Genomic DNA, 24,378 nt, shown 5'->3' on the forward strand with positions numbered 1-24,378 from the left:
TTAAATACATAGGTATCGAGGGAGGATTTCATTTACATAACTCTTCAGGGTTTTTCCGATATGGTATTTTTCTCGTAAAACATTTTGCTACTAATACTTTGGCTAACGTTAAAATAATCTGAATATTCATTTTATTTTATGCAAATATGCTAGGAGTTAATATCTTTTCTCTTCCAGAGATTGTTTTGAATGGGAATCCAGGATAAGATCGTTCATAGGTCTGCTAGCGTGGCTAGCGTTTTGTTACAACTATCAAATGTGGATGTTACCCTTTTTATTATTAACCTTTTTCGCGAGAAACTGGCTTATTTATAGACTAACGGGTAAGTTTTATTACGATTTTTTTAATTATAATAATTTAAATTTGGAAACATTTTTTTTATTTTTTGGGCGTGCGAATTAGATTTTAGTTACTTTTTCAATATCATTTTTAGTTAATTTTTTATTTTTTATTTTGTAGTTCCATTAAAACGTTTCCGATGTAATCCGTGGGCGTGTCTGAAAGAATTATTTTGTAGTAAGTTAAAGGTGATTGTTGTAACGTCTTGCATGGTTGATTTTTATCGAAATGAAAAGAAATAAAATGTCGTGTTAATATTTTTGATGTAAAGCTTGTAAATAGCTTGTGTATTCCGTTTTAATCTCATTCGTATTTTAGGTGTCGATATTTAAAACGCTGAATGTTTTGCGTTCTTAAAATATTTTGACATAATGCCAAAATAATCGTAATTATTCTCGAGAAAATATTTGCATACTGCATATTTTAACGCGCTTGTATATAATATCTAAATAATATATCTTCTAAATACATTAATAAAATATAAATATACATTTTGCCTTGTCACACTAACATCCAGAAATTAGAAAGATAATCTATTATGATTTTATTTTTTTATTTTAATAATAGTGGCAACACAGATATGGTTATTTATTTTTTAACACAATGTCACAGGTATAATATGTAATATGACATGAATAAATATATAAATATCACACTTCGTGAATACATTGTGTTGTTAAGCAAAAATATTTTATGTATGTTGAATTATCATTTCATGTATGATCTGTTATCAAAATAAATCAAATTGGCAACAGTTACAGTAAAGCTAACTGTCCGCCATCTTACTTTTTTTAATATGATATAACAGGTAAAACTTACACGAAGAAATAGAAAAGGTCAAATATCTTTGTTGTGGAGCAAATTTTTTATTTTGAATAACTGAATTTTAGGCGGAAATCCTTTGCTCTTACCTGTGGATGATGATGATCTACTAGCTGAGGAAGATGACGAAGAAGAAGTAGACAAGGTAACAAAAGATACTTTTAAAGTATTATAAAACGATGAATAACAGAAACGAGCAATTCGGTCTATTAATAAACTTAGAACTAATCCGTTCGGAATGTTTTTGTTTAAGAAAGAATAGTTACGGTAGCATCTCAATATATTTATAACAACATCACGTATCCAAAACATAATTATATTTTGATAGAAACAGTTAAAAAAAATTGTGTGAACATGAGAAGTAGAGATACACTAGTAACACCAAGCTTTCTTGATAGCTAAATGACTTAGATAGAACATTCTTCCTGGGGCAGGTTATAAGGTGAATCTGGTTATTTGTGATTAATAAAATTAATTTTACAACTTTATCGCTAGATTTCAATTTTTTTTTTCTAATGAACGTTATATATAATTTTTTTTTTACAGGAGGAAAAGAAATCTCTAAAAGAAAGATTGCAAGCTATACAAGAAGTAACACAAACAGTACAAAACGCCATCGGTTACGTAGCTTCTTTAGGAGAAGCTGTAAAAAAGTAAGGAAAAAACTTAAATTATTGAAATTCATTATTTTACTATACATGGATAAATGTATCTTTTTTATAACATCGTAAGGTTCATTTTTAAACTAGACAAATTTGTAGTATTCTAAATTTATATATTAGTTATAAATATAATTTCTTTTTTAATTTTCAGTCTTATGAACTTTACAGTGCCATATCTTAGTTATATAGCTATAATTATGCTAATGGGAGCCATGTTCGTTTTATATTTGATACCATTAAGATATCTTCTCATGGCGTGGGGTAAGTTTATAATTATATATATGAATACTATGAATGTATAATTAACAAAAACTGAGTTTTAGAAATATTTAATTATATGAGCTACTTGTAAATAACATATCAAAAGTTAGATGAGTCCCACGCTGGGCGCCACAAAGTATTTTTTTTTTTAATATATATGAACGTAACTTGACTAAATTACTGCCTCACTATAATCCAAAAAACGAAACAGTAGATACTAAAAATATTTTTCAGGTATTAACAAATTTACAAGAAAAATACTACGTCCTCATACGATACCTAATAATGAAGTTATCGACTTATTATCAAGAGTGCCAGATGATGAAACTTTGGTAAGATTTATTACAATATTTCCTTGATTTATTTCTGCCATATTGTTCACCAATTCTGAAATTCTTCAGTTCTTCAGTTAACTTACGATTTTCATTGCCATTTTTTTAATTACAAAAGCATCAACTCGTACTTCTTCTCTTTTTCGTGCAAATCAAAGTCAAAGTCAAAAATCTTTATTCAATATAGAAGTGTTTACACTTGCTTAGTGATTGTCAAAAATCTATCACTGGTTCGGAATTTAGCACCTCGGACCTGATATATATATATATTTAACCATTTTTCATGTACAATGATGATTATATTTTAGTTATTTGAAACAGCCTGGAGGCGATCATTTCATTCCCAAGGTGTGCAGTCAACTAAAAAGTCATTAGTGTTGTAATATCCTTTAGCACACAATCGCTCTTTAACGATTCTTTTGAATTTTATAATTCAATAATTTTGAACGTTTTCTGGGATCCTGTTGTAAAAACTGTCCTGTTGTTGTTTTGAAATAAAGTTTTAAGTTAATAAATACATATACAATCCTTATAATTGTATAAAGCTTTCGATAGGAAATAATTACATAAGGGTTCAAGCGTTCAAGTATTACGTAACGCAATTTTTGAAGATTTTTGAAAACAGAAAACCAACTGAAATTAAACATTTTACTCATTAAAATTAAAAAATAATCAACTATTAACCAAGTATCTAAGTAGGTCTATAAAAACAATCCGATTGAAATTACTGCTCCTCTGTCCACGGGTTTGCTAGTCTTCGTCGAGCCAGTCAGTATCCTCAGACGATATTTCATAACGATGCACAATGCAGAGAAGCTCATTCGCCCCTCTGGTAGCAAGGCGCTGTGGCCGTACTCTAGTTTCACAATGGTCATGGCAAACAGTCTTGTCATGCACGTAACGACAGTGCATTTGAAAGCTCTTGTGAGATGTGAAATAGATCCCACATGTTGGACAAAAATGACGACCAGACTAATACAATCGAGGGATTCCCCGTAAAACGTAAATGAAAATGGTTGCCAATTTGGGAGATTTGATTCCCTAATTTTTTATTTAAAAAAAAAACAATGTTACGTAACGTGTTGTAAGAAAGACCAATCCCGCCCCTGTAACTCATCGTAACGTTTTACGAGATACCCCCTCCCCCCTAAATTGCGTTACGTAATACTTGAACGCCCCCTAATTCTAATTTCTCTCACTTTTAATTTTTAGTTAGACATCAGAGAACTCAAGCCCCAGCCGCCGGGTGACAACAGACGAGACGCCCGAAAGAAGAAGGCAGCGTAACAAAAATATTTATTATTGTTAAGAAAAATAAATAGTCACCTTTTTCAAGTGGTAACACTGTTGTTGTAAAAATGATAATTTTATTGAGTTGGATGTAAGTGTATCACAAATCAAAACGTAAATGAAAGTAAAATTTTGTTTAATTGAGTATTGTCATATAAATAATTAATACCATTTTAGTAATTTTTGTATTACCGATAAAATTCTATATTAATTTAATATTTTAAAATGTTTTGTGTGTTGCAAATGTTGACAAGATAATGTAATGAATAGTACCTCTTTTAGCGTCCATTAGAAATTGGTTCATTGAAAGCATTACATATATTGTACTGTAAGTATGGATTTCGAAATAAGTTTATATTGCTTATGCAAGGTGCTGACTGTTGTAAAGTAAGCCGTTCGAATATAGTTACACTATTATTCTAAAAAAATAAAATAATTTAAGTTACTGAAATTATTACGAGAGCCGATTACTATATCAATTTTAATAAAGGCGTATTATTTTAAAGGAAATGTATGAATGCTTTATTATTAATAGTATATAAAGTTATCGATACAATGATTATTATTAATTCACTCATGATTTTTGACACTTTTCACACTTAACCTTTTTAACGCAATGATACAATTATTTATTAATTATAATTAAATTATTTTACGTTATATATAAAAAAAAATGTACAAATAGTTTGCGAGGTATGATCTGTGATTTGAAAGCTCTTAGTTTATGGTTGCATGGAAGTCATTTCTTGATAAAAGTTTTCTATAACACCAATTGTAAATATGGTCCAAGACCAGCTGAAACCGTATCTTGTTGTATTCTTCCATTTTTTGTTGTATTCATAGTTTTAGATCTTTGATAGGTTCCGCTAGTTAACTTTATTAGAATATGACATAGTTTAAAATAATAATTCGAATATTATATTAAAAATCGTTGCATTTATAATAAGAATGTAAATAATCAAATTAATATTATAATGTGTAGGTAGAATTTTTAAAATGTACCATTTTTTTGTAAGAAGTGTTATATTTTTTGTTAGTGTTGATATTTATAAAATATTATTAACGATGTACGGTAACATTTTCATTAGAAAAAAACCGCAATAGAATAAGACTGAGACCAATCTCATGAGAACTTAGAAATCATAAAATAATACAATATTAAATGAATAATTTACATATATAATACTTATCTAAATTCAAACATTTCAAACTTTAACTTACTTCTATGTAAGCTGTTTAAAGCTTATTTATAATAGCAAGATCCTAATTAGATTTGTTAAAAGTTTATACTTGTATATTTAAAAAAAAAGTACTATTTCCAAACCGTATATGATTTTTACAAGATACAATTAAACGTTTGTTCAATTATATTTAAAAACATGGTATTGGTCGCTTAAATAAAGAGAATACCGACAGTATCAGCAAATGAGTAGGTAGCATTTTCAAAAACTACAATTTCTACTAAATATTTATAATAAAATCTTTACTTCTACCTAGATTTGCTGTATGAAAGTAATATTTTCCATCAAAATATAATATCTAGTCATGCGTTTTAACTTTCTGAACTGAAATTAATATTTTAAATTATTTTACGCTATTACCACAATTAAGAGCACTTATTCACTAAAAACGCACATCATGCACATTTAAAATAAAATTATTATTAGCTGCGTCTTATTGTGATATAAATAAAATTTATAATATATAATTTAAAATAAAATTATACTTCTTTTTGACCTTTTAACTTTAAGTGCTTCTAATTTGTATAGTCTTCCAATAAGGAGGCAACATTGGCGGTGTTTATTTTACTCTAGTTGAAATAATATTTTTCATTATTGTTTTAGTAGGCATATTGGATTCGATGTCAATTGAAAAAAAGTTAAAATTATAATTGATTAATTTTAAGTTTGTATTAAATTCCTTCTTAATGAAATATGACATTTATTTAAATGTTGAAAAAATAAAAAATATATACTTTGGCTATCTTACAAATACATTCGCTGTGCAATTTAGCAAATATTTTTATAAGAACACTCTCTTATCATTTATTAAATTTATGTTTTGAAATAAAAATTATAGTATATAGGTATATCTTATTATACACAAATTAAAATGATATTCAATTTCCTATTCAACCAATTTTGTTAAACAACTGCTTGTAATATACTCCTTAAATGATTGTGTAAGTATTTTATATATAAAAAAGAGTCGCAATATTACTTCATATATATCTGAATAAAATTTAACTTCCATTCAAATAAAAACATTAAGACAAACGGTGTTGATCAATGTTAACGCTTTTCATATTTTAAGAAAATTAAAAAATATTATTATCTTAACTGTGATTTATTTAAATAAACCCACCTATCATTAAATGACATTGCTCTCTGTAGTAAGGGAAGATTTGGTGGAGAAGTAATAGAGGTACAAGATATGTCATCTCTACGAACATGTCTTTTATAAAGGTAACTTAACTACAAAAATCGAAATATATTGATTTTTCCCATATAAATATTTTAAAAGATATCGATAGTTAAAACTAAATAAATGGAATAAATTTATAGATAATAGTTAGATTTATTAAAAACAAGGCAGCAAATTATTCGCCGACAGATTAAATATAAGTACAATTTATAACTTTAACTAAAATTATAGATATTATTGTAGCAATTTCACAAACAAAGAATGTTATACATAATAATTCTCTACGAGCCGACCTTATATCTCACACGGTGACATAAAAGCTATTGCGATTGTTTAATATTTTCCACCATTGCCGCCTATTCCAGAAAAATATCCCTACCTATCTTTGAAAAGAATAAATAAGATTCTTGGTTAGCTCTTTTACGAAAAGCTCGTAACAGATAAAAAAATAAGAATGGAATGCAATGAAAAGGAATAGTTCTTTTTACTATTTCGCTTCATTTTCGTTAATTTATTATAATGTAACGAATTTTAATAAATGTCTCATAAAATAGTAGTATTTACCGTTTTTGGAATAGCAATACACAAGCAGATCCGCCATTGTCATAATAGGCTGTAGCACATTCTGTCATTTCATTGACCATTGTCAGTGAGTCGTGGCCGTGAGACTTGCTAAAGTGCCAAATACATTTCCATACACCCCAGGCTCATCCCGAAATCAAAATGAGTGCTAAATTGCAAGAATATAAGGTCTCTATAGAGCGCAGCTTAATGGACAAGAGCAAACCTTGGACGAAATACTTCGAGATAGCCGAGCAAAAAACCGGCGTGAACAGAGTATATTTATTTGTCGGTAAGTTTCATTTTCTCCTATTGCGTTTATTTATATCCTTAGCGATTATTTTAACGTTTATTTTGTCGCAGGCTTGGTCGCGTTCACCGGTTTATATTTAGTGTTCGGATTCGGCGCGGAATTGATATGCAATTCTATAGGATTCGTGTATCCGGCATACATGTCTATGAAGGCATTAGAATCGCCAGTTAAAGATGACGATACCAAGTGGCTAACGTACTGGGTGGTATACGCTTGCTTCTCCATCGTCGAATATTTCTCAGATTTCATCGTTGGCTGGTTCCCGCTTTACTGGTTGATTAAGGTTAGTTAAACATATGTTTAAATTTAAAAATTATTATGTTGTTTTTTTAGTATGTATATATTAAAAAATACAATACTAAAAGAAATTCAATGTAAATATATATTTTTAAATTATCTGTTCAATCACTACATTTAAATTGCACCAATAGATTCGTTGAATTAGGAAAATATTACCTTAAAAGTCTTTACACTTAAATAAATGTTAATTCTATAACACAAGTTTATATAATAATAATTGTAATTAAATACGAAACCCATGTGGAGATAATTCATTCAAAGTAATATAATTATCTTGGAATGAGTCAGGGGCATAAATTCTGTAAAAACTTGTTAAATAGAACCTGATATTGATCAGATATTCTCATAACTATATATAATTGCATTTCAGTTGTAATCTAAGTAACAAACTAATGTACAAAATAATATATATTATAAACCATGCAAGATGGCATATTTTATTATTCAAGAACTTTAAACTTGTCAATATTCTTAGTTTAAAGGGGTGAAAATTTTAAAGGAAAGTTCTTTATATAAAAATATCATATACTAAAACCTTAATGTGTTAAATCTTCTGGTATAAGTATTATACATAATGGCTTAGAAGTTTCTTTAGTTAGATTTAAAAAAAATGTCTCATTATTATAGATTCTCTTTTGATAAGTCTAAAATTTAACATGTCTCAGATAGCATGGCAACGAATTGCATACAAAAGATAAGGATATGAAATTAATTTCTATGAAAAGATAATATTAAATAATCTGATCAATTTTTTTTTATATTATCTATGTTAAATAAAAAATTCAATTGATAATATGACTTTAAAATAAAATTAAGATTACTTTTATTTTAGCTATATTAAAGCATGTCATAGTTTTAATAGTAATAGTTTTAGGTTAAATATGAAAGGTTTCAATGTCATATTTATTTTCTCTCTTAATAATCAGCTTTATCAGTATTAGCTTATCTGTGTATTATGCCTACAGAATGTAAGATAATATTTCAAAAAAAGAATATCTATACTAATATATGTATATATAATACAGCTAAAGACTTTATTTAAACACGCCACACACACATGCAGAGACATTTAAATTACATCAATACAAATATAGTATTAAAACACACACACAAAGACTAGCCATTATATAATATCATGTCATATTCCATAGAGATGAAGCTGTAATGTAGGAATGACAAATAGCAACTTATAAAATTATACTGTGCCAGTGTTTTTGCAACAAAGTATACAGTGTAATATAAATGTAGAAAAATGTTTTTTTTTTATTATATCATGTTTCAATGGCAAAAATCCAAAGTCACCCAACAATAGTAGGTTAGTACAAGCTGATACTCTAATGTAAAATCACATATATATAACTACTAGATACACTAGTGACTATATGTGTAGTAATGTAATGTCTACTAAATTGGAATGATTAATTCTTAAATTAAAAAAAGAAGTGAGTGACTGCAACATCATATCAGCATATTTTAAATGCCTTGAATAGTCTTTATTATTACTCTATGTGAGTTTAAATTTAATATATATATAATAGCTATATACACTCATATAAGTATATAGTATGTACAGTGGCGTAGCTATCGTAGGGCCAGGTGGTGCAGTGCACCAGGGCCCCTGAGCTCTGGGGGCCCTCTAAAGTAAGCTATGAAAAGAGCTTTGAATAGAGATGAAGTATGGATTTAACTTACTAATGATATGTTCAACTCACTGTTCCACTCTTATTACTATCTATAATTTTGAATGCCAATATACATTAGAGAGGGGATGAGGGCCCGATTCTTTTTCTATGCACCGGGGCCCTTACTCACCTAGCTACGCCACTGAGTATGTATGTAAATTAATTCAATGAAATATATGATATTAAACACTAGTCATAATCATAAGTGTAAAACAATTTATATGGAACAATATCTCTGAGAGATTTTATCTTTTATCTTCATGGCTTATGTAAGACTCTTAGGTATTCATCAGTCATATAAATTAATATGTAACAAAATTATTTAAAGTAATATAAATGAATACTTTTATAAAAAAAAAAATATGTAATAGTATCCCTCAGTTAGATAAAATAAACTAGGTGTTATGCAGTCATCTACATCGGTGTAATTTACAAGTTTTTATAACAAAACATAAAGTATTTTATTTGAGATGGGTTGTATAAATATAGGATAATAATAATCGCTCGTGGTCCTGCCTGCGTTTTAGGAGTATCACGTCAGCTGATGGATATATTAAATATAACCTTCCTTGGGATTTAAGCTTGCTTCATGCCATATTTGGTTCAGTGGTTAGGCCGTGAAAGCATAACCGACAAACAGAGTTACTATCCTATTTATAATATTAATACTAATATCTATACAGATACAATATAACCCATAAATGTACCATTGCAGGCTTTCCCTCCTCTAAGGGAAAGATTTTCAATGTCATCTACGATGTTCCCTATGTGGGCTAGATATACAAAAGGTTGATACTATCTTTGTAGATTCCTTCAAGTTTTTATCCTTAACCGTTAATCACAAGATGACTCACAAGAAGTGTTTGTCCAGATGAAAGTCCGCGACTTTCAGTCTAATTGATGTGTTCTCTCTACAAGGCTATTTCGGCTATTTAAAGATTTCACAAACTACATCAACGTTGAGATTATACTCTCAAAACGCGTAAATAAGTTTTCCTTTAAAAATTCGTCATTTATTTTAAAATATTAGACAGACAACAAAGTGAGCTGTCTAATTAAAACATCATTTAGCATAACACGGCCATTGTGTTATTGAAATTTAGTTCAGGGACATTTGTAAAACAATCTTACTTACTAATTATACACAAAAATGTGTGTTCAGTTCACAGTTTCAATAAAAAATCACCTTTGAATGACGAAAGTAATGTGTTTTTAATAAAATTCAATTACTGATAAAAAGAGAAAAAATCGTAACAATTTTAATATTATCTTTATCAATAAGTTAGACCATATGTATGTATTTTATATATTAATTATGTGTTCAAATCCGGCCGAGCACTGCTGAATTTTCATCTGCTTAATTTGTTTTTATGATAATAATTCATCTGTCTCGATGATCAAGGAATTTACTTGTATGATTCTGCTACATGTAATTACTAAAGATATTGGAATACTGAATGAACTTACTTTCATTTACATAAATATATAAATTGTTGTTTTATGAATTAAATATTATAATAATAGTTTATCATTGGTATGTGAAATAAATGCTCCTAACAAATATTATAAATGCGAGATGATGTTTCTGATGCTATCACATACTCAATCATGTAAACTGTCATACATGTTTTAAGGGGTACAGAAAAGGACATAAGTTACCCCCCTCTTCTTTACAATTAATGAAGCTGCCAGCGGAAACGAATAATTTTAAATCACAAAAACAAGTTTCTTTGTTATTTGAATATGTATGTGTTGGTTACTAGTGTACAAGTATGTCAGTGTGAGTATCAAAGTTAATTATAGAAGTCATTATTCTGTTTGTTTGTATTCCCTTATCACTGCACTGTATAAACATGCAATGTGACATTGATTTTTATATCTGGATAATACCTGAGAGTTATTGTTTCATTCAATTTTATATTATAAATGTCTTTGGCATACATTTACATGTAGGTATTCGTGCAAGCCTGTTTGGGTAGATAATATCCACATTTTTATTTTTCTGTCTATGTATGTATATGTTACATAAAATTATGTTATGTAAAACCTAAGATAATACTAATTTTATTATTTATAAACAAAAATTTCAGTGCATCTTCATTATCTGGTGTTACCTACCAACGGACTACAACGGTTCTCTCATCATATATCATCGTCTCATCCGTCCCTATTACCAGAAGCACCACGGCCGTATTGACGACATCGCTAACTCAGGTAACTACTGAAAAAATGCTTTGATAAATGAATATGAATCCGATGGATTTTATAAAGAGTATCATTTAATGCTTATTATTATTATTTTTATTTAATTAATGACAAAAAAAATGTTTATGCAATGGGTAAATGGACCGATTAATTTGGTAATTTTGAGGGGTTTGGTATATATTTCAATACATAGCTTGAATCTTTGGTATTATATAAATATTGGAATATATATTAGGTATAGATGAGTATACGAGTTGAAAAGATATAAGTTAGTTAAAATTGTTGAATTATAAAGTGTTATTTTTAGTGGCAAAAACACTTCACTTGGGACATAAATATAATAAATATTATGGACAGCAAACACAATCCACTTTTGAATTTTTATTTTCTAGATATCGTGGATAAGTTGGTTAAAGACGCCAACAAGCACATTGATAAAACATTTAAGGCTTTCAACAAAAAATTGTCTGAGCTGCATAAAGATTAAGACTGTCAGGTAGGTATTAGGAACTTAGGAATATATAGGAGGCTAAGGATAATTGAACTGTGTTGTGTAGAACTGTTCCAACTCACATACAGAAAAAATAAAAATTGCTAATATTTAAAAGAGAATATCATTTTCATACTGACAGCAATTCTGTTTAATTATATATGTAACATAACAAGATTGTTAAGCATATGATTAAAAAAAAATTAAAAATAATTTTATTTTTTAAATCTTAGTAATTTTTAGTTTTGTGTCTGAGGGTTGAAACATTTTTGCACAACTCTGTCCAATTGGGCTTATAGCTTTGCATCTGTTAGTGATATCATAACCACTCGAATAATGTCCTGCTCATGCTTTTACCTTTATTATAATTATATCTTTATAAATATTATTAATTTTGATATTTAATCTGTTGCACTCCTTTTTTATTATTGACTTGTCAAAGAATGTCATTTTTAAGTTAAGATTAAATACACAATAAAATATAGTAATGTTGTATGAATCCAAATAACTGACTGAAATAGGTTTTAAAATAAGGTAAATACAGTCAGACATATAATTATTATTCTTCGTTAAATACCTAGCTTTACTAATAGTAAATGTTGATGGCAACACTTAAATTGTTGATCATAATAAATATATCTTTATCTTAATGTTAGTATTATTACGATTTTTTTTTTTTCGAATGCTACTAAATCGATATGTGTAATTGATATCGCATTTGTTCAAACATCTAACTAAATATTAAATTTCGACTGTCAACTTTCAAATTATCATATTTCAGCGTGCATTTGATACTTCAAGTTGATAAATATTTCTATATCGTAGTTTTAATTTCATATGTAAATAAAAACTATATGGGTTCAAGTATAGTTGATAAAAATCAACTCAGTATATTTTTTATCAATTAATTAAACCAAAATAGTATAAAATTAATTAATTATAATATTACTCAAAAGTGGATGTGTATTAATGTTGCTATCACAAAATTTACAAATTATTACGTTTATTATGGACTCATAATTAAAAAAAATATTATGCCTGACCTCGAAACTTCTAGCATTGAACGAGATGCTAGTTCAAGAAAGATTTTGTAAATAATATTTATAATAAATTTTTCAACTGGATTAATTATGTAGAGGGTATTATTATTGTGAGTAAAAATTTAACTCACGTCTTGGAACTTAGTCGGTAATTACTTAAAGACCACAATAATTAAACTTATTAATAACTGTGCTTAGCAATAATAAAGTTTCTTATTTATTTAAGATTTACTCCCAACTCAATTTAATCAAATAAGAACTTTTTTTGAATTAAGTAGATATTTTTTAAATTTAAATATTAAAAATACTTTTTTATTGAACAGTAAATATCGATGAGTTGGTGCAAGGTGTGAATAGGAAGATAAATAACTCGATGAAAAGATTATCGAAATGATTTAATTATTTAATTGATGTATGTTATAATCTGTTTTATTTTTTGTTAGTTATTATATAATATGCAATTGAGTACATTTATCGTATTATTGAATTTAGTTTAGTTTTCACCATTGCTTAATTAAAAAAAAGTATTATTATTGTATTTGAATGAGTAGTTTTACGACACATTACACCATAATTATTTTTTACATTTTTTCATTTTACGATTATGCAAGATTTTATTCCTTTTTATTATTTTGTCCTTTCAAACACCTTTAATGTTGGTGCATGATCTTAATAAGCAATCCATGATTATAGGTAAACAAGAATAAAGCTGTAAACACATAGATATATGTAAGTAAAACCATTTTGACTGGTAATACTGTACTAAGCTTTATAATTGGCAGAATATTTAAAAAAAAAAACGCTTCTTACGTCAAATCAATTTATCTAGTAATATTGTTGTCTAATTCATATTATTAATTATTTACAGCTTTAAGCAGCTTTAAAAAAAACTACAAGCAGTAAATTAAATTGAATATATAGCAATGCATGGTTATATGTAGTTATCTGTTTGCCTTTCCCGCCCTTTTCTGTCGTATTGTATGCACAGTAACGTTACTAAGCTTTATATAATATTTTATGTTTATATGTTTAGAATTGTATGATTTATACATGTATCTGGCACAAAATATGAAGTTAAATTATTGTCTTTGATATTAGTAGTTATAAATATTTATGGTATTCATTAATGTATATATAGTTAATTTTTTTTTTAAAGTAATATCCTTTTCAGGTTTAGTTGTAGTGAGATATTTTAAACCCTTGCACTAAGTCATGGTTTTTCCGCTTTTCCTAATATTTAATTGGTATTTTCTGCCAGATACCACCAATTAATTAGTTCGACAATTTTTCTTTTAAATTAAACAATAAATAATAATAATACATGTATATTTTTTTTTTAACAACATTGTATTTTTTTGTTATAGACTAATATTACAAAAAAAAAATCTACTACACTCAGGGAAGTGTAGTGAAAATCATAAAAGCATTTATCAAACGTTGGCTAATAATTAATATATTAAAATTTTATATTCTTTGTTTAACATTCTAACTTATATTTTCAGCTTCCCGTTTGGTAGCGGACGCAGTTAGGAAGAACACATAAATCCTCAGTGAATATTCCAAACACGGGGAGCGAAAAGTACAAAATATACTTGCATCTATCTGCTTTTGTACACGCTTCAAGCAATTTAAAAAAAAAAAAAACAAGACAAAATATATTTTTTAAAATCAATCAAAAAATTGTACAATTCAAAAACAATGGGCAAATATTAATTAATAAGAACTGATCAATAACTGGGTTTTGGCGTTAAGTAATTGCAAATGACATTGTATTATTTAGTTAAGTGGTTTTGTATGATCGTGACGGTTTTTTATTAGTTTAAAAATTGTAGTTTAATCTGTTGTTCTCAAATATGACAAAAATGTTGAGGTTTCGATTTTCTTGTGATTAGGTAAGTAAGACTTCATTATTTTAATTTTCTTTCTCCTATTCTTAAGTTACCTGTCGAACAATGAATTTCCTGATTTTTGTATTTTTTTTTTAAACGTTGCTCAAGGAATGTTAGTATTTGTCTGTTGTTAAGTTTTCATTATTAAAAAAAAATGTTGGTACGTTTATAGAATTTATATTTTTATTATTCACGCTATTGATGACGCCATTTTGTAACCGTCACTTGATGCATTTAAATTTAGAATCGCACTTATATATTTTTGTGAATTGAAAACTAAATAGCTAGTTTTAACTTGGACACATTCTTTATCATGTAAGTGTTTTATTATATATTTGGCTTATTACATAAATCCACGTTAGTGTGCCTTCAACGTTTGGCTGCCAATTTTAAATGTATTCACGAGGTGTTATTATGCCATTTTTTCACGTAATAAAAGGAATTCATTGTAAATGTTTTTTTTTTGTTTTTTTTAACCTATGCCATGTAATAAGAGTACAGTACCCGCAACTATAGTAACTTTTTTTTTAAATATATGGTCAACAGATAAAACTTTGATTAATTTAGCTGCTTGTGTTATAGAATATAATATTACCAAATAATCTTTACTTCACGTTTCACTTCACTAGTACTTGTCAATATAACCTCAAATTTTATTAGTTATAAATCTGACTTTATTACAAAGAGTTCATAAACTTCTTATGACATGATTGACAATGATTTAAATACTTTTTTGGTGGAATGGGTTGGTGAGTTTTGTAGATCTTTGTGCAAGCCCATCTGGGTAGATACCACCCACTCATCACATGTTCTACCGCGAAACAGCAAAACTGAGTATTGTTGTGTGTGTAACTGTAACATAACATGTTAGTTTCCAAGGTTAGTGTCGCATCGGTGTTTTAAGGAATGGTTTATATTACGGCGATGGTGATCACTACTTATGTGGACTATTTGCCTTCGCCTATCAATGTTATAAAAAAAATATTCAGCGGCACAGATGATGAATAAAAAATAACTTTTAACTTGTTTTGATCATTTGCATCAAGCAATCTACATAAAGAGAATAACTTATAGTAATTTATCTTAGACTTGTAATTATAATATACCAAATTAGTAATTCTTAAAATTGCTTATGAATTTATTTCTTCATTTAAACTCGAAACACTCTGCCAAATAAACCTTCTCAAAAGGATTGAACTGTAGGAATCGCAAAATGTGACCACAATAATCTCCAAATTGTTTGTATTTTCAGAAGCTGAGAATAAAAATGTATCTTTGGACATTTTCTTGTGAGTATGAAATGAAAGTCAGCTATTAATGTATTATTATATTTCCTAATAAAAACTATTTATGAGTAATTTAATTTATGCATCTTTATTCTGTGCAGCCTTTTCAGCTTCCTTTGCTAGATTCTCTCTCTCAGTCGCTCGGTTTCTCCATGCAGTCATGTAGGATCGGGGGTGAATGGGGAAGAAACCTGCTAAACCTGGAGAAAATACCAAAATTTACGACACAGTTATAAAACATGCAAAGAACTGACTGGATCAAGTTTTTTTTCTAGTAAAGATATTGTAAAGAACATTTTTAATATTATATGGAAACAACAGTAGTTATTTTCTAACAATGAACATAGTGGTTTTCAAAAATGAAAATCTAGTATTTACTCCAATTAGTACATATTCAAATGTAAGGTAGTTCATAGTTCATCAAAATCAATTTTTTTTAAGAACATGGACGATGGAAAAAATTGTATCATTATTAATAAAATTGGTTTTGGATAAGCAAGTAATGTAATAATAGGGCAGCCTAAAAATCGTTTTCATAGAAAATTGCAGTGGATAAGCCAAATATTAAATTAATTCACCAAATAACCATCTATCCTACACCTACCCTAACACAGTTAGAGATTACAGCTTATAAATATTATCCTCTTTCCAAACAATTGTACAATTCTATTGTTCAGTAGAATTATACAATTGCTTGGCAATATCTACATATTTTTATTTTTTACTCTCTCTTGAGCCATGAGTAACTTAAACTAAACTAAGCTTTAAAGAAGAACACCAGATCAATAGAAATGTTACTTAATCTTTTGCATTTCTTAACTATTTAGGTGTAAAATATACCTAATAATTCTGCGACTGGAGGTGTAACATGAGCACCATGACCGAGCCAATACTTTATCCTTTCTAAGTTCAGAGCCACCAATTTTTCATTATCCATATTAGGCATTGGATCATATGAGCCTAGCTGTTCAATAACAGGTAGGCTATTCGGCCGTCTTCTCTGAAAAAAAGAAATTAAAAATGTCTTTAAATTACAGAATAAAAAACATTGGATCATATAACTCATGAAATAAACAGCGAGTACATATTCTGATTCATCTAAAATAATAAGCTTTACTTAACTCACGTAAATAAAAAAGCTATTACTTAGAAATAGTTATCTCATTAAATTGCATAGAATTTAATATTTCAGAGATTTTTCAGAGATTTAAGAATTATAATACTATATTATTATACAATCCCGAATTATTCTTTTGTTAATTACATACCGAATTGGAATCAAGGTAATAATAACACAGTTTAAGCCGAAAGAAACAGTGCGTATTTAATATTATTTTTTATAAAAATACATACTTGGGTTACAGAGATGTGAAAAAAAGGTCTATTGGTACAACCATGTCGAAGTAATCGTATCGATTTCGCCGCTTTGGCAAAGTATCGTCCTGTTCCACTTGCCGGTGGTAGAGGCATTTTCAGATAACAACAAGAATAATCATCAGCATTAAATAACCTAAAATAAAAAATATTTCAACTTGTTCAGAAATTAAAACGTCAGTGTCATATTTGACACTTCCTATTGCTTAATTAGGGTTACTATATAAAATTAGACAATCTAAGAACGACGCTGATCAGTTTTTAAGATATAATCCTTATTGGGCTTATGTATAACGATATAAAAATATTGAATTGTTTTTAAACAGTTCCAGTTACACAATACGCCTGCAAACATTTTTTCGAATATCCTTTTAAACTGTAAAATATTTGCTATTTAGCTGCACACAAATAAATTACTTTTTTGTGATTAATTTTATTCCTATATATACTCTAGACCAATAAAAAATAATAAATATCGATTATAATAGTAGCCCAGACTCTCAACCGAAAATTAATTTCGGAAAATAGTACCTATATACGTATCAAATTTTCTTTAACAAATAAGAGAGTTAAAGCTAAGAATTACATTTTTCTGGAAGCGTGTGTTCTAGCATAATTTAAGTCACTAATGAAGTTATTTTTAAATAAAACATAAACCTATGATAGGTAGTCGCGTGACCCAGTTCCATTAACTTTTTATAATTTACTTGGAGTATAATATTTTGATTTTTTACAAAAAAATATTAATCTAGTGTTCTAATTTCAATCTTGGTCAATGTAAATATAAAAAAAGTAATAAAATGAATCACGTGGTGCTTTATTTTTAGCTAATTACTTGGAATAAGGACATAGTTCTATATAATATAACATTATAAACATTTAAATAATAAAAGTGTTATTATTTTTTATTTTTACAAATATTGATATCGTTTTAAAATGTTCATTTAAGAAATAGGTAGTATTAAAGTAACACAAATATATCATACTTTATCTAAAACATAATCAATTAACAATGATTTAAATTAATTTCTTATACCCGATAACCTGTCAGTAATAAAAAATATAGCTATTATCACACTTTATTAAGTCCCTCATATGAAACTGGAATGAGAAATTTATTTTATATCCGGGAAGTCGACTTCGCAACTACAGCAGTCATTTCCTTGTATAAATGCTTAACTTCAATATTAATTATAATTTTTATAAGTTATTTGATTTGAATTATTTTTATATTTTATTTAATAAATTATAATTAACGTACATATACAAGTACCATTGATTTTAAGGATATCTTTTGCTATTTTTTAAAACTTGGCTAGAAGAACACTCGGCACTTTTAGCAATTAAAAATAATAATAATACGTTCTTTAGTTTTATTTGAATTAGCTCTTTCTTTTCATATAAAATTTTATAATATGTCATCGGTTTGTCAATTAAATATAAATGCATCATTCTGTGATAGGATTTTATGCAATCCCGTCTGTGTATATATATGTAGATACTAACCACTCATCAAATAAATAAAATCAAATCAAAAGTGACAAAAGTCTATATTTTTATTTATTTACTTCACATTGTTTTTTTTTTTAAATACAAATTATTTCAATTACGAAAGATTTCGACGGTTTCTATCAGTCTTCCATCCGTAGAGTACGGTAACAGACACATTTTAAAATCCTTTAAAATTTTTGAAACCCAGTAATACAATCGTGCCTCGGTTTAAAATTTGAGTAGCCCAGGGTGAAACAGGCATTACACACAACACACTTTAGATTACAAGTAAAGACAAATTTAATCTGTGCATATACTCTCAAGTAGCCCATTTGATATTCCTGCCAAAAATTAATTGAAAATAAAAACACTGTTCAATGTTATCAAAAAGGGTAATATTACCAGCTAACCGTTTTAACTAACAATAAATAATTTGACGAAATATCTCGATCGCACTCAATGTCGAGATTTCGTTTTGTTACTTTTACAAATTGCAGGTGAACCAATTAACAAAACAAAAATTTTCAAACGTAACGAACACAGTCTAGAGTCTAGACTCTAGGGGGCTAGAGGTTTTACTCCGCGTACAGCTTTCGACCTGAGTTCTGGATTAAATAATTAAGTTGTTTGGTTGAAACTTCGTAACAGTTTCGTTTCGTTATTTACTTATAAAATCTATAATCAAAATAAGTATATTGAGAAAATTTATAATTTAATACTTTTTATAAGAGCTTTTCTTGTGATAGCAAAACAAGCTGTTACGTAGTTCGTATTTGCACTGGCTCACTTAGTATTCTAACCAAAACTTTGCAATACTTTGTATTGCTCTTGGGCGGTAGATAGCTGATGAGTTGGCGGTACCCACCAAGAAGGTTTTCACCAATTATTATTTGAATGTCGGAGGATTATCTTCGTCATACAATAACGATGATATCATATCACGACCATTCTTAAATAATAGAGTAGCTACCTACGCAGGACATGTTATAAACGCAAGTGCACTTTTTATTTTTTTCACACGTATCACTCTCAATCCAATGAAACGAGAAATCTGACACAATCGAAAAATTTCAAGCGCAAAGGCACTAGAATATAGATATCTCTAAGACTCCTAACTGCTACCACTATATGAAAATTTATCAACTGGAAAACTCGATAACATTTCACTGGCCTGACACGGGGTTTGAACCCAGGATGCCGGAATCTGCGGCCTTATAAGCTAGCCAATAGACCAACGAGGCCAGAGATCTTTAGCCTGTTAGCTATGTCTTTGATACAAGCGAACCAGGATGTTATTAACTAAATCAAGTGTTAAATATATTTAAAAATAATATTTCCGTAAAACTTTCAAATATTCATAAGTCACTATGAAGTTAATGAACCTTGTTTCGCAGGGTGTGTTTCAAACGGGAAGCGAACTGAAATGAGTTCAAGATAGGATGCTGTAGAGATGTGCTGTGACTGGTTATTATTATTAAACATGGGACCGTCATACACATATATTTTGGTAGACTAATAATTATATATATTCCGAGTAAGAATTGTAATGTTGTATGTTAAAAATTGGACAATTACCACATGTGCTAAATTATTGTTGGTAATTCATATCGTGATCGTCTATGACATAACCTTTACCCACCTCGCAGTAAAGTATCGTGATGGAATAAGATCCAAAGTTATTTAGATAAAATTATAAAATAAAATCGATTGCCAATAACGAATAATCATTTGAAAATCGAACATGAATATAAGGATAGTAAAAGAGGCTTTGATAAAGTAGGCTTTAGTAAGATTCGAATCGTCATTTTAGCAGGATACATTGAAATGTGAAACTACGGAAAGTATATTCTACCAAGAAGGTTCTTCTCAGTAAAATTGCAAGGATAATTTAGCTTTTTCTTTAAAGTTTTCGATCGAAGGTTTTATGTATAAAAAAGTCGCCAATAACCTTAGGGTTCAAACTTACTTCATACCAAATGTAGTCAAGTTGGTTTAGCTATGAAACAGAGTTACTTTCGTATTCATAATATTAGTACAAACATCCTGTACCGGGTAAAATAAAGAAAGATTATGGGACAAACCATACCTATTGGGTCCAATGTATTAGGTATTTGACAGGCATCATTTGACAAGGAAACTCGATAGCGTCCCTAGGAGTGCCCAGGTGAGATCGTTGATAGTACCGTATTACAAAATCGGTTTGAAAATGTTAATAAGAAACAACAATAGAAGATGAAGGATCAAAATTGATTATACCCTCTACTTTTTTTCATTTCGCTGCTCAATTTTACTTATACTATAAGAGCTTGTAAAATATGGTTGATTTTATGAAAGCCCTGGTACTTAAAATTGCGATAATTGCGAGGTACTTGTTATGACATACTCAGAAAAGAGACCCTTGATACGTAGTTACTCCATGTGTAATCCGTTTTTTCTGTCATTGTTTTTGTTCAAAACTATATCAATAAGCTTAGCGAGGGCTACAGAAGCACTTTGGAGTTTAGTATTTTTGGGGAAGGCAGACAACTTTATTTTGCGGTAACGTAAGGTGTCTTCTTTCAGTAATTACTCTAGATCATTCAAACTTCAAACCAGTACGTACCATTACAAAGTATTGATATTTGACCTAACGGTTTCTAAAAAAAAGGTTGCAATTGGATGGAAGTAAAACGCCAGTATAATTTGAATATGGAATGAATTCCATGAACTTCTATGTAGGTAATTTAAATACGTAATTTTATTTCAATTCCGTGTAATCCTAGTGATGATTATATCTACCAATGATCATTAAAGTAAACCAGTGTCTATGAAATTACATTGGTATATATCTAAGCATTTAGTAAGAAAATAATTATGGTGATTGGGTAAGTTAGAGGCATATTTATGAATATTCTACCAAAAATAGGGACTCAAATTATAATAACCCATCTCATAAAGTCTTCGACATATTTGCAAAATAATTAAGTACCTTCTATAATGAGCAAACAAATATAAAACAATTATAATGTCAATAAATATAACGTGTATAATAAATAAATATATTTACAAAAAGCAAAAATAAATTCCATATATTTTTCATGATAAGAATCCTATCGACAACACCACACCACTATTCCCGGTTGCAACCAGGCTGACCGACATACGACGACCTCAAAGATAGAGAGGAAAATATTATCGTTACACGTGCCAGAAAGAGACGGATGTTGTAAGTGGGTCATGGGATAAGAGGAACTTCAAGCAACGTTTCAGATGTAAAGCGCTGTAACCGCTGTATTTCATGAAAACGGGAGGCTGAAAACAGAGCGCTATAAATAGATAGCGTTTGAGGTATGACATAATTAATCGTTTTGATTATGTTTTTGAATGATTGTGAAGCGCTTCGAAAAAATCGGTACTTGATTTTGATGGATGGTTACAAATCGCTATATTTTGCATATTTCTAACGAAATGGTTCAATCCTTAAGAGGCTGTCGTTGTTTGATTCGAAAAAAAAATTGGGAGGAAAATTCCTTTTCCAAAATAAAAAGTATTTGCTTTTTTAAAGTTTAACTTATTTTTATCGAATAAATGCTGTAAGAACAATAACCAGAAAGAAATACAAATCAATTTCTGTCGTTAGTAAATCGTAAATAAAATTATAAGTTTTAAGTTCTTACTATAGTAATAATAGAGTATATTAATAACTGAAAGATTCTAAAAAAATCACAAAATCTATACAGTCAGACACACCTCTGCTCCAGTTTATTGTACCTACATTTATAGATCACACATCTATCGTCTAGCGTACGACAGATTCGAGCAGCGCTAAATCCGCTAAATTACCCGTCCATCGCGCATGCGTTCCCGGAGTACGATCGATGATCCGAGCGTCCCGTTCAGTGATCGCGCGCCCGTCACCCAGTCCAGTGCACAATGCGTTCGAATTGACGCGGGAAACACGCCAAACTGTATCTCCGCGAGTACGCCGGCGAGGAGGAGCGGCCGCCGTGCCGGGAGGAGTGGCGCCGGCAGGAGTGGTCGGGCACGCGGAGCCGCCTGCCGCAGGTGGACCGTAGCCCGTCCCGCCGGAGTCCGTACCTCGCGCGCGACGATGAGCCCTCCCCGGCCCCCGACGAGCGCGGCCGCTCCGCTTCGGCCGGGGCACATCATCGTGCACGACCGAGGCCCCTCCGGTACCAGTCGCTCGAACGCGACTACGACCGCTCCTACGCGCCGCCGCCGCCCCCCGAGGATGACTACTACCGTCGCGAACCACCCCCCCTCTTCCTCGGCGAGCTCCAGTCCCAAAACTCCGACCTTCAACGGGAGCTGGGCAACCTCAAGAAAGAATTGGAACTGACGAATCAGAAGCTGGGCTCCAGTATGCACAGCATAAAGACCTTTTGGAGCCCAGAACTGAAGAAGGAGCGGGCGCTGAGGAAGGAAGAAAGCGCCAAATACAGCCTTATTAATGACCAACTTAAGCTGCTCAACCAAGAAAACCAGGTCAGTAATTTTATGTTCCAAATTGTCTTTATATCGATTTTCATGATCCACATTTTGTATATGAATATATCTCTGACTACTTTCGCATCCTTTTGTCAATGAAAAAGTATATTTTTAAGACCATTAAAAAGAAATATCGATCGATTTAAAAATTACTCTTTTTACTCAGAAAATATTTTAGTAAGCCATACCATTAGGGATACTTAAAGTATAATATTGGACCTAAATCGTTCATACTCGATACCGACTAAGAGCACCACCCACAAAGCGTTACACTTTCATAGTATTTGTGAGCCATTTCTACGCCTGTCGCTCGCGCTGCGCCATACGCATGCTTGGAGAGAGGAGTCTTTCATTGATGTTACTCCCATAGGTCAATGGGAGATCTCGAGATGTGCCTCTTATACCGTTCTTCAACCGCAGCGTTGATACGAAAACGAATGACACTATTCGACCAATTTTAACGCTTTTAATTTCAAAAATTACCAAATTATTTAAAACAAACATTTATAAATATAGAACACATTTACGATATTATTTCGTTTAACGTCAAAGAAAGAAAATTATATTACAATTAATGTAGGCTATTATTGAAGTCTTACAATCGCTTTTCAATATTAGACAAGACAAACACCATTAGTGTCATTTCACAAAGAAAATCGGAGAGAGTAATAAAAAATACGAACGACCGTAAAACCTTTTTGGTTATAATGATACTATTAGTTTCAAATAACGGAGGTAAAGGTCCTCGGTAAATAAATTAAAAGTATTACGTAAGCTGGGAAGAGATTAAAGAATTAGGTCACTTAGAATGGGCTTACAAGACTCAAGAATTTAATTGACATGCTCAAACGGCTGATGGATGTCACAACTATAATTTATGGAATAAATCCTTCATGCTATGTTTTAATCATAGGCGAGTAAACATGGTTAATGTTAACCATACTAAGAAGAAAAGTAGAACACTTTTTTTTTTTGGATTTTGATAAATGAGTGCAAAATGTTCTGCCAATGTGTCAATAGAGATGTCAATTAGAAGATTGTCGGATTAAAATTTAAAAGAGGTTTATTTTAAAGATTAGTAATAACTATGTAACATTACGGTAGAAGAACTCGTTTTTTTCGTAATAA

The 24,378-nt window shown here is 29.6% G+C and overlaps 4 protein-coding genes across 14 annotated transcripts in view; 3 read left to right on the forward strand and 1 right to left on the reverse strand.

Annotated features, from left to right (window-relative positions):
• Window positions 1-5,733, forward strand: part of LOC125072829 (multiple C2 and transmembrane domain-containing protein) — a 63,967-nt gene extending 58,234 nt beyond the window's left edge. For 5 of the 7 annotated variants that reach the window (XM_047683536.1, XM_047683537.1, XM_047683539.1 and 2 more), the window contains 7 exons: window positions 178-323; window positions 461-517; window positions 1,231-1,307; window positions 1,709-1,815; window positions 1,976-2,085; window positions 2,320-2,417; window positions 3,630-5,733. In XM_047683536.1, coding sequence (XP_047539492.1) covers window positions 178-323; window positions 461-517; window positions 1,231-1,307; window positions 1,709-1,815; window positions 1,976-2,085; window positions 2,320-2,417; window positions 3,630-3,704 — 670 coding nt within the window. In that variant the 3' untranslated portion in view covers window positions 3,705-5,733. The remainder of the gene's footprint in view (window positions 1-177; window positions 324-460; window positions 518-1,230; window positions 1,308-1,708; window positions 1,816-1,975; window positions 2,086-2,319; window positions 2,418-3,629) is intronic. The other 2 variants (XM_047683541.1, XM_047683538.1) reach the window with 1 other exon arrangement.
• A 1,020-nt stretch (window positions 5,734-6,753) lies between these two features.
• Window positions 6,754-15,068, forward strand: LOC125072832 (receptor expression-enhancing protein 5-like). 4 transcript variants are annotated; one of them, XM_047683542.1, is made up of 6 exons: window positions 6,754-6,984; window positions 7,056-7,288; window positions 11,078-11,201; window positions 11,585-11,688; window positions 13,416-13,451; window positions 14,225-15,068. In XM_047683542.1, the coding sequence occupies exons 1-4, from the start codon at window positions 6,855-6,857 to the stop codon at window positions 11,677-11,679; spliced, it is 582 nt and encodes a 193-aa protein (XP_047539498.1). In that variant the 5' UTR covers window positions 6,754-6,854; the 3' UTR covers window positions 11,680-11,688; window positions 13,416-13,451; window positions 14,225-15,068. The 4 variants fall into 4 exon arrangements, with proteins under 4 accessions (XP_047539498.1, XP_047539499.1, XP_047539500.1 ...); XM_047683543.1 differs by lacking the exon at window positions 13,416-13,451; XM_047683545.1 differs by lacking the exon at window positions 11,585-11,688 and having other exon boundaries at window positions 6,756-6,984.
• An 859-nt stretch (window positions 15,069-15,927) lies between these two features.
• Window positions 15,928-22,924, reverse strand: LOC125072843 (probable 28S ribosomal protein S16, mitochondrial). Of its 2 annotated transcripts, none has more exons than XM_047683563.1 (3): window positions 22,585-22,924; window positions 16,738-16,897; window positions 15,928-16,097 (listed from the first exon to the last, which is right to left on the reverse strand). In XM_047683563.1, exons 1-3 carry the CDS (start codon window positions 22,909-22,911, stop codon window positions 15,976-15,978), a joined length of 609 nt encoding a protein of 202 aa, XP_047539519.1. In that variant the 5' UTR covers window positions 22,912-22,924; the 3' UTR covers window positions 15,928-15,975. The 2 variants fall into 2 exon arrangements, with proteins under 2 accessions (XP_047539519.1, XP_047539520.1); XM_047683564.1 differs by lacking the exon at window positions 22,585-22,924 and adding an exon at window positions 17,251-17,454 and having other exon boundaries at window positions 15,936-16,097.
• A 64-nt stretch (window positions 22,925-22,988) lies between these two features.
• The window catches only part of LOC125072841 (plectin-like), a 53,832-nt gene continuing 52,442 nt past the window's right edge, over window positions 22,989-24,378 (forward strand). The window contains exon 1 of the mRNA XM_047683561.1: window positions 22,989-23,247. Coding sequence (XP_047539517.1) covers window positions 23,125-23,247 — 123 coding nt within the window. The 5' untranslated portion in view covers window positions 22,989-23,124. The remainder of the gene's footprint in view (window positions 23,248-24,378) is intronic.

The sequence above is a fragment of the Vanessa atalanta genome, chromosome 22, assembly GCF_905147765.1.
Source record: "Vanessa atalanta chromosome 22, ilVanAtal1.2, whole genome shotgun sequence".
NCBI lineage: Eukaryota > Metazoa > Arthropoda > Insecta > Lepidoptera > Nymphalidae > Vanessa > Vanessa atalanta.

Coding starts and splice junctions, on each gene's coding strand:
- LOC125072832 (XM_047683542.1), top strand. CDS start 6,855: ATGAGTGCTAAATTGCAAGAATATAAGGTCTCTATAGAGCGCAGCTTA. Junction 7,289..11,077: donor CGCTTTACTGGTTGATTAAG/GTTAGTTAAACA, acceptor CAAAAATTTCAG/TGCATCTTCATTATCTGGTG. Junction 11,202..11,584: donor TGACGACATCGCTAACTCAG/GTAACTACTGAA, acceptor TTTATTTTCTAG/ATATCGTGGATAAGTTGGTT.
- LOC125072843 (XM_047683563.1), bottom strand. CDS start 22,911: ATGATGTGCCCCGGCCGAAGCGGAGCGGCCGCGCTCGTCGGGGGCCGG. Junction 16,898..22,584: donor AACGCATGCGCGATGGACGG/GTAATTTAGCGG, acceptor TCTTTTTTTCAG/AGAAGACGGCCGAATAGCCT. Junction 16,098..16,737: donor TCCAGTCGCAGAATTATTAG/GTATATTTTACA, acceptor TATTTTCTCCAG/GTTTAGCAGGTTTCTTCCCC.